General features: G+C 39.9%; 1 protein-coding gene across 3 annotated transcripts in view; it reads left to right on the forward strand.

Moving 5' to 3' along the window:
- Positions 1–1,520: 1,520 nt before the first annotated feature.
- Positions 1,521–15,875, forward strand: part of ergic1 (endoplasmic reticulum-golgi intermediate compartment 1) — an 18,648-nt gene continuing 4,293 nt past the window's right edge. Inside the window, exons 1-5 of one of the 3 annotated variants that reach the window (XM_035669114.1) lie at positions 1,521–1,640; positions 8,292–8,353; positions 12,143–12,215; positions 12,706–12,800; positions 15,156–15,280. In XM_035669114.1, the coding sequence (XP_035525007.1) occupies positions 1,621–1,640; positions 8,292–8,353; positions 12,143–12,215; positions 12,706–12,800; positions 15,156–15,280 (375 nt within the window). In that variant the 5' untranslated portion in view covers positions 1,521–1,620. Of the gene's footprint in view, positions 1,641–7,611; positions 7,735–7,778; positions 7,847–8,291; positions 8,354–12,142; positions 12,216–12,705; positions 12,801–15,155; positions 15,281–15,875 lie in introns of those variants that run through there. The other 2 variants (XM_035669111.1, XM_035669112.1) reach the window with 2 other exon arrangements.

The raw sequence follows: 15,875 nt of genomic DNA on the forward strand, positions 1-15,875 counted from the left end.
CTATAGTGTCGGAAAACAACAGACAAGTTATTTGCAAAAGAAAAATAAAAATGTTTCGTTTCATGTATTTATGAGTTTGAGGACACCAAAAAAAAAAAAAAGATACATTTTATAACCACACCACAGCATGACGTATAGCTCTCTGTTTCTGAGTTGTGATGGTAATATAGCCCCAAATACCTTTATTAGAAACACTTAACAGTTCTGAATGTTGAGCCTGGTGAAAATGATTTATGTACCAATCAATTCATTCTAATGCAACTAGTACAAGTACTACGTGTTCTTTCCATTGTTGCACATACTGTAGTAATCCATGTTGATGATTTATTTGCACTTTTTTCTAACACTGTTCTAAAACCTTTTTTAATATCAGCCGAGCAGTGTAGTTGATGTGAGTTGGGGCCAACAGGGGAATTAGTTGTCACCACAGGAGCTTAATCAAAAATGTCAAACAGCAGTTTTCTCATAAAGGCAACACAACGCCTGTTGTTTGAGGCCACATAGTAACCAGCAAGAATGTGCAGGTACTCACTGGGCGAAAGGTTGAAATATGGGCTAATACATATTTCCACCAAAAAGTAATGAGGAACTCTCTCCTAAATAATATAATATTATGGATCTTGTTATTATTCCTCAAATGTTCACTCAAACTCAAGTTCATCACAGACTTAAACGCAGTCATGACTACACTGCAATTAATAAATAACTAGTTGGTAAAACCTAGATAACACTACTTTAAGCAGTGTACACACTTTTATTTATTAGGTTATTTATAACAAACTATTACTGCCTGCCAACAGTACACTATATTATATTGTATTATATTGTCAATCAGTTAGAGTTACAGTAACAAACACGTTAATGAACATGTGAAAATACCCCAATATGTGCTTTCAAACACATACTAGTGTGTTATAAAGCATTTATTAGTTGTTCATTTGCTGCATACCAAGTGGGTACACAAATGAGTAAACAATTAGAGAAAAGCTTTTAAAAAAGACAGTATATATCAATTAAATGGATGGTTTTATTCCCATGTGTATACTGTTGCATTATTTATTGGATGATGTGTACTGTATGGCTACTATTTTGTGCATTTATTATGTTATGCTTAATAATTTTATTGCATTTATTTAGGATGCCTTTTTAACAGCTGGTTAGGGATTGCTGATGGAAAGTAACCAACTAAGGAAATTCCATGTAATTAAAGTTACTTAGTAAATAAAATATAAGATAAAGCCTATATAGTCGGTATGGTATATGTTTTGGCAATAAAACAATACAAACAATTAAAAAAAGATACATGAAAAGTCGTCCCTTGTTTCTATTATTTATTTATTATTAAAATTTAAATCTTAGACAATAGTCAACGTTGAGATTAATATGTCTTAATCTCTTAACGTAAATTAACAACAACAAAAAAAACAACAAAATAAAAATTACACCGCTCCCGGCGGAAGTAGAATCAGAGCGAACCGGAAGTAGCTCTCAGCCAATCGGCTTTTGCAAAGCGTCCTAAGCTGACGTCAGCCCGGTACCGATGAACAACCGGTAGCATTGAAGAGAGCTGTATGGTTGTCCGTTGTCTGTAGCTTTGTCCCCGAGAAACGTGCAAACATCATGCCTTTCGATGTTAGGAGGTGAGTACGGGGCTTCCTTTCACTTCGGGGCAGATATGAAGGGACGGCGGGGGGGAGGAGGGGGGGAGGTCTGCAGTCTGTGAGCTCTGGATGAATCGACAAAGCATCGCCTACTTGATGAGCGAGTCAAAGTTGGACAGTAGTGTTTCACGTTTGGCATGAATGGGGGACATTGTATGCGGGGTGATGCTCAGGTATGCGGGCGAGAGGTTTTGTCCGGCTACCTGGCTGCGCATGTGCAGATTTCCCACATCCATCCCAATTACTTGCCAAAGACAGACTGATGACAGTAACCTCAGGGTCACAGTTCAAGTTTCATTAAACACAGGTGATGGCCTGCTTTAGTCTTATTTACAAATCAAAGGGTTCCCCCAATTAGCTTACACACAAAAAAAAGGTCAAAACAATCAGTATCATTAGCCGCCAATACACAGTGAAATGTATGTATTGAATGGGAGGAAATGCACTTGACTTCTCTGCTCAGCCATTAACCTAATCTACTGATACGTGAGCAATAGTCACACCTACGGGGCTGTTGAAAATGTCAACAGAGCACACCCTAGTCAAAATAAAGGAGAGGATGTTTGCACTGTGACACCGGTTACTTCAGAATTTTGGCCGTGACCGTGTGTAATTGACCAAACTCATATGGTTACAATCGCATACTCCATATGTACATTTGCGTAGAAAGGGTTCATTTAGTCAAAATAGAACAACTTAAAGTAGTAAGGCTGCAACTCATCAGTTCCACTGTGTCAAAAAGTCACTGAGCCCAAGGAGACGTCTTCAGATGTCTTTGTTTTGTTTTTTCCAACACCCAAAGATATTCAGTTTACAATACGGAAGCACGATAATTATCAAGGCAGATTAATTATCGGTCAATAATGGGAAATAAGAAAAATCATATGACGAACAACATTTCCAAAATTTTTGCTTAAAAAAATACTTAAACGATTGAATAAAGCTTCTCCAGTGTGAGGACTGTTCTCTGTTCTCTTTAGTTTTGGACTGTTTGGACAATTTCTAATTTGAAAATATTTGTAGATGTAACCTTGGTAACTGATTTAAGTAATTTCCCCCTGATTCTGATTCTGATTCTGATAATGTAACTGATGTTCAGTTGCAGCTCGAGATAACATGCATGAACTTTCTGTTCTCACAGTGGTCTTTCCTACAGACCACAGCTGTGTTGCAATGAGAGAAGGAATTCGCCAACATACAGGATCTGGCGTAACCTTCGTTTACACTTCTTACAGTATGACCTGTGTTTGAGGGTTGTGTGAGAACGGGTGTGTAATGGGGTTACACAGTGGTCATGTGCTGTTTAGATATTCACTCACTTGGTGCCCAGACTGTACAAAAACCTGCATTGCAACAGCTGGAAATGGCTCGATTGACCAACTACCAAGTTCTTTTGAGGTTTCGCCCACTCAGAAATACTATGGGATGTTAGTCAGCGGTGTGAGTGTCTAACAACATAGATTACCGTAGATTGCGCCACGCGTAGGGTAGCATGTGTTCCCAGAATGCTGTATTGTACTACTGAATGTATTTGCCACATCAGAAGTTTATTCAGTGTTAAAGAATTACAGATTTCTTCTTATTTTTTCTTATGATTGTCAACAAATCCTGTTAAAAGACCAAAACCATCATTCTGTTAGTATATCTCTCATTACTTCCTGTTTGTGGCACTCAGCCCCAAGATCAAAGGTTCATACCGAAGGCACATATTTGAAGAGACAGCTCACCAGTATATAATTTAATTTTAAAGAAGACTCAGTCATTTTCCTGCGAATAGATTACGGCAGGGGTGACGTTTGTTTTGTTTGTTTAGGCCAACCCTGAAGTTACCATCACCCAATCTTCCTCTTACAAATAAGCCAGTGGGATCTAGTACACAAAGTAAGCTCTGTGAAGTCAGAAGTAAAAAGCTAATGTTAGGCTACTTGTAATAAAATATTATAATTAAAATCTACAAGTTATAGGCTCTATAGTTTAAGTATAGACCTTATAGCGGACAGGGGTTTGAATCCGACCTGTGGCCCTCAGTTATGTGTCATACACCCTCTCTCTCTCCCCATTTCCTGTCCATCTCTCAAGCTGTCCTAGTCGATTTGTTGAGGACTATTTTCTGCTGTGGAATAATACAGATTTAGGGAGTATTTACGGCAGCAGATTTGTGTACATATATTGGGGTACTTGTTGCAGTACTTTAGTTGGATAAACTCATTGATTTTGGAATGAAATGTAGAATATCACTGGCTTTATCCTTTAAAATGAAACCACGGTGCTACAGTAATGTCAAAGCAGCATAAAAACTAGGCTATATGCTTTCCATGTGCTTATTGGTTTTCTGTCCTCTGTAGTATTTAAAGGGCTTTCCTTTTAGCATCAAAAGATTGTTGATTAATTTTATGTCAGTTTGCATCCACACTGAAATTGCAATGTTTCAAACAGGTTGACTGCATTCTCATCTGAATCGTAGAGTTTCGTTCACAGCCCTCTTAAAATCTTCGTCGCTTGTCATGTCTAAACACACACACACACGTATATATAATGTACTATAAATGCCTTTTTTTTGGTACATGACCTAAAATGGCAATAACACTGTGATGAGTTACGACAGAGCGTGCAGGGTTTCTGTTTTAGGGGCGGCAGTAGCTCAGTCTGTAGGGACTTGGCTTGGGAACCGGAGGGTCACCGGTAGAAGTCCCAAGGCGTCCGCGTTTAGATCAGTCCCAAAACACAAAATATTTGGCTGTGGACTGGGTAGCTGGAGACGGTGCAGCTTTCACCTCCTGTCGATCCCGGAGGTGCCCCTTTGAAGGGCAGCAACCTAACCCGAAACTGCTTCACGGGGCACGTTCAACGTTTGCAGCCCCATCATCCTCCATCTCCCCCCCCGTCATTGCATGTACAAGTGCCATGGAAGTCGTGCCATTTCAGGCTGCAAAAGAACAATTTCCCCTAGGGGATCAATAAAAGTATATCTTCTTCTTCTTCTTCTTTTGCTTTTGAATGGTGTTTCAGCAGTAGTATAGTTTCTGCACAAAGATCTAATAACAAAGATAATCTCATTCAGAACTACTGATTCACCTTTTCTGAATGAATAAACGAGTGGAGTAAGGCTTTTATCCCCAAGTTTAATTGACCTTCAGATTATGTCATTTACTGACACAGTGGTTAACCTGGTGATGTGGTGTGTTTGCTCCTGCGCTGATTAGATCATGGTGAGTTTAGAGCCTCAGTAAACATGCTCAGTGTCAATAAATGTCATATCTCTTCATCTTGACAGTGACGGGTGACTGTTTGGTACTTGATGTACACTACGCATACAGATGACTTAATAGAAACCTAAATAAAGAACGCTGTTGCTAATAGCTTGTGATGTGATATGACCATGTGCCAGAAAGAAGAACCTTAACTGTCTGTAATGTAGGTTTACTCAGCAATACAAGAAAGAGATAAACTATTGACTCATTATGACTCATGTGCGAGATATGGTGTATTTGGTAAGGGCCCTTAAAAAGTGGCTCCGTGGTGTCAACAGAAAGATGCTGGTACGCCACGTACTCACTAATCACAAAACATGAGCCTCTTTTACAGAAGACTGAGCAGTGGGGGAAGTGACGGAGGGAGACATGTTGACTGTAATTCAGGAAATTACAAACATCAGCGATGGACCGAGAGGTGAACTCTCAAGAGTCAACATTAATATTCATGAAGACAAAGTGTTCCCAGGCGAGGAAATGAAGTGAAACTGAGATCTCATCAAACCTAAAAATAAGTAATACCTGAGTGTATCTACGGTGTAGATGAAGTATTAATATTCTGTGCACTTTTGGCAAAAGTATATTCTAAAATACTATATTTGAACAAATTTAAAAAATATAACAATTTAACATTATGTATTACAAGGCTTCAAAGAAATACACCTCACTGAATGTATCAGGAAACCTTTTTTTTGTTTTGTTATGTCAACCTCGATGTTAAAGTATATTAATTCACATACATTTCTCATACATACATTTAATTATTGCGTTATGATATAATTTAAGTGCTGCGACAGCCTTACCATCTGGGAACTAAGGAGATTTTTTAGATACTAATATGATGATTCTGCTTATCGGTCAGATTCTTTGTCCCTTATTGATTCCTTTATTATCTCTGAGTCTGAACACTGTTTGGATAAAGAGTACAGTTATAGTAGCTTGAGTTTCTTCATGGAATGAGGCCACGCTTTGGACTGTTTCTTCCTCTCCACGATGACTCTTTCTTGGTGTAAGTTTCCAGCAGCGTAGACACGACTTTGACGTCATTGTTTTGCAATGTGCAACTGTCTGTGTCAACTGGGCAAATGAAATCATATATTGTTTTATTCAATGTGACTGAATCTACATAAACGTCCATTTATAAACAAAAGTACTACATAGACTGCAGTTAAATGGTACTTTGAGATATGAATATATACATTAATATATCCTTAAACATATTACAGGTAAATCACTTATTACAATGATATATTTGTAATTCAACAAACATAATATGTACTATCATACTCTTTGGTGTTATAAGCATCAATCTTTCTATCTTCTAAGCCTTTATTTACTTTAACATACGTGGTTGCACATAATACAAGAAGCTGTGCTGTGCGGGCCTCTCTGTGTTATTTTGAATTGATTATTTATTGAATTAAACTTATAGTAATTCTATAATAAATGAATGAATATTCAAAACTACAGTTCTGTCTGTTTACCAGCAAATAATGTGGTTACACTATGTATTAGACTACTGGGTGGGAGGCCACTGTATAATAATACTTGAATAAATATTGTATCATATCAATATGAAGACAGTGATGCCATATTATTAATTTTGTCTATATCTCCAACCCTTTAACGTCAAGTATAATTCAGACCGTGTGTCTTGTACTTCATACATCCAGACTGTCTACATACGTCCATCTGAGACCATTTACAGCTCAGTGCATCAGATTCCACCTCACGTGAGATATCGCTCACATTCAAATTTAGCAGTGGGAAAGTGTGACTGCTAAAAATATGCGTGTCGGATAGAGATGTAGATAAAACTGTGACAAATCAGCTGTTTGCTGTTTGTCATGCTATAGGGACACTGTGAAGCTTCCCCCGGGGGTCTCTGAGAGAGAAACTCTTCCTAATGTATTCCATAATAGTGTTACCAATGGGTAAATACTTTCATCTCCCAAACATAGCATAGTTCTTCTTTCTATCCTGACCACTTTGACCACAAAAGCGGTTTGGAGTTGAATCAAAGATCGTTTCTTAACAACACAGTTCATGTATGTTCTCCACAGGGGGAGCATGTAGTCCTTGACCTGATGCCTGAAAGATGGTGTATCACTGTGCTCCACCTGTCTGGTGGTCTCAGGAGGTGAGGGCTGTGGCTGGGTGGAGGGGACATGAGGAAAGAGAGACCGCACATTCAGGAAGTGTGCTACCCTTGAAGTTATTCTGATCCCGATACAGCGCGACCCCTCTCTGAGCTCCCCGCCCAGCCTCTCTCTTATGTTGTCTGCCCTATATATCCCGCCAGGCCAGCTATTAGCACACAATGATCTAATACTAATGGGACACAGGCACAGGAATTTATAGATGGATATGGATCAGAAAGAGAAAGATCCGGGGGGAAGCTGGATGAGGTGTTTAGGATCCAGGGATAAAAACAAAGCAGGAGCTGGGGCAAAACAAGAGAAGCAGTGGGGTCAGGGCTGGACAGGAAGCCCTCCCCTCCCACTTCCTCCCCCACCCTGCATTGCATCAGCTGTGATTATTTCACTGGCTGCTCTCGGTGGAAGAAATGTGAACAAAATGTGAGTGTTTTTGGAAGGAGAGCGAGTGTGAGAGGGGAGATGAGAAGAGGAGGGAGTGGGCGGGGTTTGTGCAGTCAGCGATGGAGTTTGGGGTTGAAAATGTTTCACTGCCCAAAAAGGACATGCACAAGAACTCATGAACCTAAATAGTTTTGGTGTTGAGCAGCAGATTATTCACCCCCTTTTCCGCTCCCCAAACAGGCAACAACAGTATTTCACAAGACGAGAAATTGATTACTGCAGGTGGTAATGATCGTCCTCCGCACGGTTTACACGCAGTCAGTTCCAAAAATGTTACGTTGATGATTTGGATGAGAATAAATCTGCAATCTGAATCCTCACTGCTGGTATTACTGTATGTAATTGTACTGTAACTTCCACTCAGTGCCAAGAAGATCAAATCGTGTAATTTGAAGCCGTTACTGCAGTCGTGTTTACACTCCAGTGTGTCTCTTTTTCATTGGTGTCTCTGGTGTGTTTTTGTCAGCTTTGTGTTTTTTTTTTTTGTGTGTATATGAGTGTCAGAGACCTTTTGTTGGGGTTAGGTCAGAATTACAGAGCACACATTCAAAAGGAAGAGGTGTAACCCTGTAAAAACTGCGTGTGTGTGTTGCGGCTGGCTGTCTGGACCTGCTATGTGTAATGGCGTTGGTCCAAAGCTAACATTCCACCACTCTTCTGTAATATCGCACAGCCTTATGGGTACAGAGTGTGCTTCTTTTCTCAGCACGTAGTGTTTACGTTTGAGGTGGGTTTTTTTCTCACCCCACTTTTCCTCTTTTCTTCCTTTCTCTCCTCAGATTCGATATCTACAGGAAAGTACCAAAAGATCTCACCCAGCCCACATACACGGGAGCTTTCAGTGAGTAGACCTTCGCACACAGCGGGCTAAAACCATGATTAAACCAATTAACCATTGTTAAATCAAGTTTTAGTTGTCCATATATGTATCTGGAATCCCTGGATGCTGCTTCTATAATAAGTGTTTAGGATTAAATATGCAAAAAACCTTTTGTACAATAAAGTTTCCCATTCAGTCACAAACTTAAAATACACTTATTTCTTGCTGTAAGTAAGCTAAAAAGATTTTAAATCACTCTCATGTCTGTACATAAAATGTGAAACTAGCCAGTAGACACTTAGACATCAGAAACTGAAAACAGTTGGAAACAGCTAGCTTGCTTCTGTTTAAAGGGAACAAAAACTGCTTACCAGCAACGCCTCTATTACTCACAAATTAACAACAAACCAAAAAGTAGAAATGACGACAAATTGCGGTTTTATTGTTGTCTGTACATTTAGGTTTTTGTCTGGATTAAATGTCTTAGAGTTGCTGGTGGTTGGATTTGTTTGGACAGAGCCAAGCTAGCTGTTTCCAGTCTTTGTGCTAAGCTCAGCTTGCTATTGGCCCTAGCTTTACATTAAAACCACCAAGTCATTTTTACACTTTTTCAAACATACAGTTTTTGTATGGATTAAACAAACAAGATATAACGTGTTCATTAGTGAGCTTCAGAATATCTGGGAAGCTGGTCAGTGATCACTGGACAAAGCGAGGCTAGCTGTTTCCAGCTATTTCCAGTCCTTATGCTAAGCTAAGCGTCTGTCAGCTCTACCTTCATATTTAACACGCAGACATAAAAGTACTATCAATCTTCTTACCTTACTCTCAGGAAGAAAGCAAATAGTGTGTACCTAAAATATCAAATTATTCCTTTAACCCTATTCATAATTAGCTTTTAAGTAAATGATGGAGCTGATTTAGCTTTAAAGGGTAGTAACTCAATATTGTGAAAGTTAGGTCTGTTTTCTTTCAACCAAATAATACATGTTTAGATTATAAAGGAATTTGGTTTACCTGATAAGCATGTGTAATGGCAATTTTTACGAACCTATACAACCTACCTGCGGTCATTGATAACCATACGCAACGTTAAAGAGGATATTTATATGTATATAACTTTCTCTATTTCATATAATATATATATATAGATAAAACACACTCAATTCCGTAAAACAGCGGATGTTGAGACTTCACTAGAACCCAAGGACATATCTCTCACCGACACTATCTGTCTTGTTTACTGTACCAAACTCCAACAGGGATAAAAACATACTGCTTCTTCCAATCAGGCTCTTTTATGCTACACATACGAAGTGTGTGAACGGTTGCGTTGAGACCATTCTAGATGACTTGATAAAACCTTAAGAAAGACAAGATCATACTTTGTAGCTTTATTAAACAAATTGCCACCACACATGTCTTCTATCACATACCATGGTCTCTGCTCTTAAATAGCAAAAACTAATAACTCTGTAATCTTAGCACGACTTAAGAGGTAGTCTTTAGCATACCTATTGAGTTTTACTTGTAGGCTTTTAATTAGAAGGTAAGTGGAAAGTGGTACTTGGCACTGCTTGAGGAGGTATTGAGGAACAGTTTAGGATGGGGAGGAGTTGACAGCTCTAATTCAAGTACCTGCCTGTCCCAGCGCAGAGGTACGTGTTGACGGAGTCATTCAGCACGGGGCCGTACCTGTCTTAGCACAACTAGTATGGTAAGAATGTTAATGATCATGTTCTTTCACAGCCCGAGGCACCTGATAAGTCATCAGTAGAAATCTGAATGCTTTTCCTGTCAGGTCATGTGTTTTCCTGCTTGTCATCAATAAGTCATTTTATAACAAGTGATTGTATTGATTATTCACTCCTTGATAGAGCTGAAAGACCTGATCACACATTTTTGGCTCCTCAGTCGTATTCTAGAGTTGATTATTTATTGGTCAGCTGATGACAGCGCAGGGTAGAACAAAGTGTCAAACCCCCCGAACCAAACTGATGACAGATAAGCAGTGCTGCCTCTGAATAGTGAATGCCTTTTAGCAGATTACAAACACCTTCCTGGATCACAGGGGAAGAGAATGAGTTTGCTAAAGATACACATACAGTTTCCACCCATTGAGGAAATGGATAGAAGTTCTTCCTGTACACAATCAACACCCTTCCTGTCTCCATCCACTGTCTAGGGCTGAGGGCATTGAGTTGATTCGGATATTAGATGACTGTTATTGCTTCACCCGCTGCAGGTCAACTCACATTCTGGCTTGTGTGGTTCAGAGGGAACCAGAAACAGACTCCCCCTTTCTTCACAAAAGGCCAAATATTTGACCCTGTCTGCTTTTGTTATTTTGTTTTAGGGCCACATTCTTTTGAGCTAAATTTTTACGGTATTTACTGTGAACAGTACCTATGTTTTGGCCACAGTGGTCTCCGGGGCATACCAGTCCACTTGTGTGACTGATTTTCAGTCATAATATTTGTATGTCCTGCCTTTGCTGATAGAAAATTCTAATTTTACTGTGCTGTGTGGGGGAACCTTTGGCAGCACAGAAATAAATCATCACATCTGATTACGAAAATGCAGGGCTAGTTTCGGATGTCACCGACTGATTCATGGTGTTATTGTATCCGATTCTTTGTGTCACAGCTCAGAGAGAAAAAAAATGTTTCCTCTTTGTTAGAATGAAGTTACGTTTGAGCCCATTTTATCCTATGTGTGGGCCCTGGGAAGGATGATCTCTAGTTAAAATAAAAAAGACAGTCATGTGAAGTCTTTTGTAAATCATTTTGGCTTGTTAGTATTTCCATTGCGGAGCTGTTGCGGTTTAAATCAGTAGCAGCCCATTACTCTGATCTTAAGTAATCCTCTTTCAGTATTGCGCCCTTTGAAGCCTGAGAAGAATTACTGTACAAGTCTTTTGATGAACTTGGATTGGTGGCCTATGTGTCATAGCAACACTCCCCATTGTTTGTTGGTTAAACATTACCTTATGTAAAGCCTCCCCCAGCCGCAGGTTCGGCCCTGCCAACCACAAGGTCATGTGACTGTGCGATCCTAGGAGACAGTTGCCACGTAAACACGCCTCACCTGCTGAGTGAGAGCTTTCTGGACGAGGCTCTCGTCATACCAGATAGACCACAGTTGCGCAGACACAGATCAGTTCCTTCCACTTTTATCTCAGTACACACCCGACAACGTTTTATATGACCCTTTGGTGGATTAGTTTGACACATGAAAACAGACAAGCCTGACCGCTTCATCTTTTAAGCTTAGACTTTATTTTGGCTCAAACTAACCAAAAATACTGAAATTTTACTCTTAATATTCCTAATTTGGTTTCTGTCTAGCTCTTAGTGGAAGCTTCTTTGCAGGAGCCATTTTTGGTCCGTGTGATTGTCAGTGTGTGAGTTTGTCTAAGGAAACCTAGAATGAACTGTTTGTAGGACTTACGTAGCATGAGCTCACCTCTCTCAAAGCAGATATGCTGTAATGGCTGCCTGTTGAGATGGTATTTAATGTGTAATTAGTGTAGGAGGGTCTCTTTAAAAACCTGCGTAATGGCAGGCTTCACACCATTAGTAAAACAGCTATTTAAGGAAATCTTTTATGGCTGTGATTTCATTAATGTCAATATGTTAGGTCAGCCATTCCTAAAGGCTGGAACAGCCTGCCTCATTTGGTTTTCATCATCCCTTGAAATTCTGGTGTAATTTGAGATTAATGTGAAAGAAGTGCCATAAGTAAAATCAGCATACTGGCTTATGTTTAAACAAAGTATTAATTCAAACTTTTCTTCCTCTCTGTCCACAGTTTCCATTCTCTGCTGCGTCTTTATTCTCTTCCTGTTCCTGTCTGAGCTGACGGGATTCATAGCCACTGAAATGTAGGTATTACGGTATCAAATCAAAGAATAAACTTGTGTCTTGTAATATCCTGTAACTGAAACACACTAATCTAGAGACCGTTCCTTCGTTGCCACACGGGCGAAGGACCTGCAGTCTGAAATATACAAGACAGGGACTTCATCATGAATGTCAATGCCCCTATTATGATGTTTTCTGCTCTGACCGTGTTGTAACCAATGACTAGAGTGGGTTTTCTCACAGGAAATTGGCTTTGTGCATGCGTCAGCCTCTTGGCAATGTGTAATAAGGGATGACTTGGGGAGGGTGTGACGGGAAGGAAATTACACCGATAGAAATACACAAATGCTCTTTTCCTTTCAATTTGGCAGAGGATGACTGTTAACGTAATGTGCAAAGGACACTCAAATTGTTTGAGTCAAAAAAAACAACAACGTATTACTCTTTAAAAGTTTGGTTTTGGTTTCAGCTTATCTAACCATTTTTTTCCCCCTTTCCTGTCCATTCCAGTGTAAATGAACTCTATGTGGATGATCCTGATAAAGACAGTGGTGGGAAGATAGAAGTGAGTTTAAACATCAGTTTGCCAAACTTACACTGTGATTGTGAGTATATACATAATATATACATTTTATACAACACTCAATTTCTTTTGCATTACACTTCCTGTTTGTATGTTTTTCTTTCTCACATTGTGTATAACCTCCTTTTTACAGTTTGGTTTTCCCCTTATCTGACAGCGCCGCTATCTTTTAACGCGGCATATTGGCAACAGATAATGATGCCTGAGATAAAGAAGTAGGCTCAAAAATACATAATGGTTTGTTTACCCGGTTGTGTTGTGGCACGCTCCTCAATAACACTAGAGTTTAGCCCGGCCTCCAGCCTGTGCCGCCTGCGTTTGATCTCTGCCACACAGCTGCGATCTGATTTTGACACAAAGTTACTTCTGTTGGCTCGCCTGCTGCACTTCGGTGTCAGAGAAGTGGGCAGTCCCGGCTGAAGCTTGCAAGGATGGAGAGCAGCGTCACCAGTTATTTGCTCCTCATGACTCCCGTCAGAAACTATGCCCGATGACAAATCGCACGCACGCACACACACACATACACACCCAAAACGCACGTTGGCAAGGCTTGGGCGGCACACGAAACGCACACAATTGGTTGGAATCGAGCGATATCCAAAAATGGCAAAGCTAATAAATGCTTGTGTGAAAAATGAAGTCCAGCTTTGTGCGAGAGAGGGTTTGGCATGCGGACGCACAGCTGTCGGCCATGTGTTTAGGCGAGCTCACTCATGGCATGCCTAAACAAAGGCCGTCTCCTGCCGTTTCCAATTAAAGCTCTTGATGGTTGTGTGTATGGTGGTTTTGTTTATTTGCAGATTATAATTTTTTTTTTGCAGAAATGTGGGGCCCTCTTAAATACCAGCTCAAACACGTTGGTCTAACCTCACTGCAGCTGCATGTAATGAGCAGAAATGTTTCTCAGCCATTCTCCCAGCGAGTTAATATTGTACATCAGTTTATTTTCCAAGCCTCCAAACAGGTTGTCATCCATTACAGATTTTCTTGGAGGGAGAAATCATTTCATCATGGAAAAGCTGGCATTTCCATCTCTTTTTACTATTTATCTGCTATGCTCTGTTGTGTCGTTCCAGAGTTAAACACCGTTTCCCTCCACTGACCTTTTACGGGTTGCCAGGTCTTGATTTGTGACTTCATGGAAAAGCAGAACCGCGTGTAGTAACCTTATAATAATTCGCCCCCCCAGCCCTACCGCCACCCTGGATCCACTTTACATGAACACACTTCCAGGTCTAAATGTCTTAAAAAGGAGAAACGAGCGGCTCAGACACACTCACAGTGGCAGACTTCACTTATATTTGTGCACTTTATTTTGAGATCTGGATATGGGGCACTTGTCTTGAATGTCAAAGGTCGGATAGCATGTGGAGGTTTTAGCACAGGTCCAGCAGACGTCCCTCTTTGCACTGCTGGCCAACACACAGCGCAGGCAGGCTCTGAAAATAGGCCACTGCCGGTGTGCCAACACACGGCGGCCTGCAGGAGGGGGGTTACTGAAGTCTAGATGGAAAAACACAGAAGGGCAGGATAGGTGGTCTGTTTGGACTTTGTGTGTTTACTCTGTGGGACACGCTCTGCAATGATATTCAGAATTTCTTCCACTGTTAATAAAAAGGGCTTGTTATTTGAGCTGCAACTATTGACTATTCTGATTATCGGTTAATCTAGCAATAATTTCTTTGATTCATTTAGTCTATAAAGAGTCTAAACAATCTGGAAAATGCCTGTCACATGGTGGTGACTTCTTCAAATAACTTGTTTTGTCTTACCAACAGTCTAAACCCGAAAGATTTTCCATTTATTACAATGTTTGTTTTGATATTAATTCGTAATTCTGTGGCTGTGTGAGCACTTATTGAACTTTGGGACCGGAATAAAGATCCAAATTATCCTACAAAACAGAGAAAAGAAGCAAATGTTCGATTAATGATTCATTAAGAAACAAATAAAATCAAACATTCTCTAGTTCCTGCTTTTCAAATGTGTGGATTTTCTACTTTTCTGTGTGTTAAGTCATTGTAAATTGCATATGTTTGAATTGTGAATTGTAATTGTACATTGTTAGCTCACTGTTATCTTTTTTTTTTTATTTTAAGACTAAACTAATCACTAAAACTAATCAATTAATCAGAAAATAAATAGATCAATTGATGTGTTGTTGCAGTTTGGTATTTTTACTTAGATTATTTAAGAGATTAATCAACTATCACATTTCCATTGTTTTGACTGATGAATTGACTTGAATTGAATTGTCTCAGCGCTAAAATAGTTTGGAACCAGCAGATGAAACTGAAACTGTATAATATTTGAGTTCATAGTCTTTCTTGTTTGTTATAGATTTCAATTCTCTCCCATGTCTGCTTGTCTTTTTCAGTGGTGGGTTTGGACATCCAGGATGAAATGGGCCGCCACGAGGTTGGTCACATAGACAACTCGATGAAGATTCCTCTCAACCAGGGTGATGGCTGTCGCTTTGAGGGAGAGTTCACCATCAACAAAGTAAGACCTTGTCACCCAGCAGAGTTGCGAAGAACAACCCTCACATACTTTGTGGATTCCTTCTTGTTTCTTGTTCCATTTATGCGGCTGATCCCCTTCAGAGAAAGGCAAAATTACATCAGGATGGATTGGATGGCCTGATATTCGACGGGACTATAAGTTGTTTATTTGTCCTGGACCAGAAGTTAAACATAGAGGGTGAGCCCCTGCCTGAGACGAATGAGGCGGACCTGATTCCTTCCTCCGGTCTAAATTGAGTTATGTTAAATGGAAGAGTGCTGGGATCGGCTTTGGTTACATCTGACAGTATAGTCTGGGCCCTGTCAAGCCCTGTTTGTCCTACCACCGTCTTGTGCGTCAGTCTTTCCAGTGCATTTCAAATGATTAACCCAGCAGTTGTACATTTAACGCTCTTGCTTGTGGAATATTTGGAAATATGTGAGACGTGTTAAAGTGGGTAGATTTTTCTTCCGGAGGCAAGGACCATTTAGTTTCCGACCAACTGTGTGTGTATTCAGACTTGGTTGTTAGTTAACTAAATGTGTTGGAGTTACTTGTGGTGTAACTGACACAACTTACTGTGTGTGTGTGTGTG

The sequence above is a fragment of the Morone saxatilis genome, unplaced genomic scaffold (genome assembly GCF_004916995.1).
Source record: "Morone saxatilis isolate NCDOM2014 unplaced genomic scaffold, NCSU_SB_2.0 Contig22, whole genome shotgun sequence".
Lineage (NCBI taxonomy): Eukaryota > Metazoa > Chordata > Actinopteri > Moronidae > Morone > Morone saxatilis.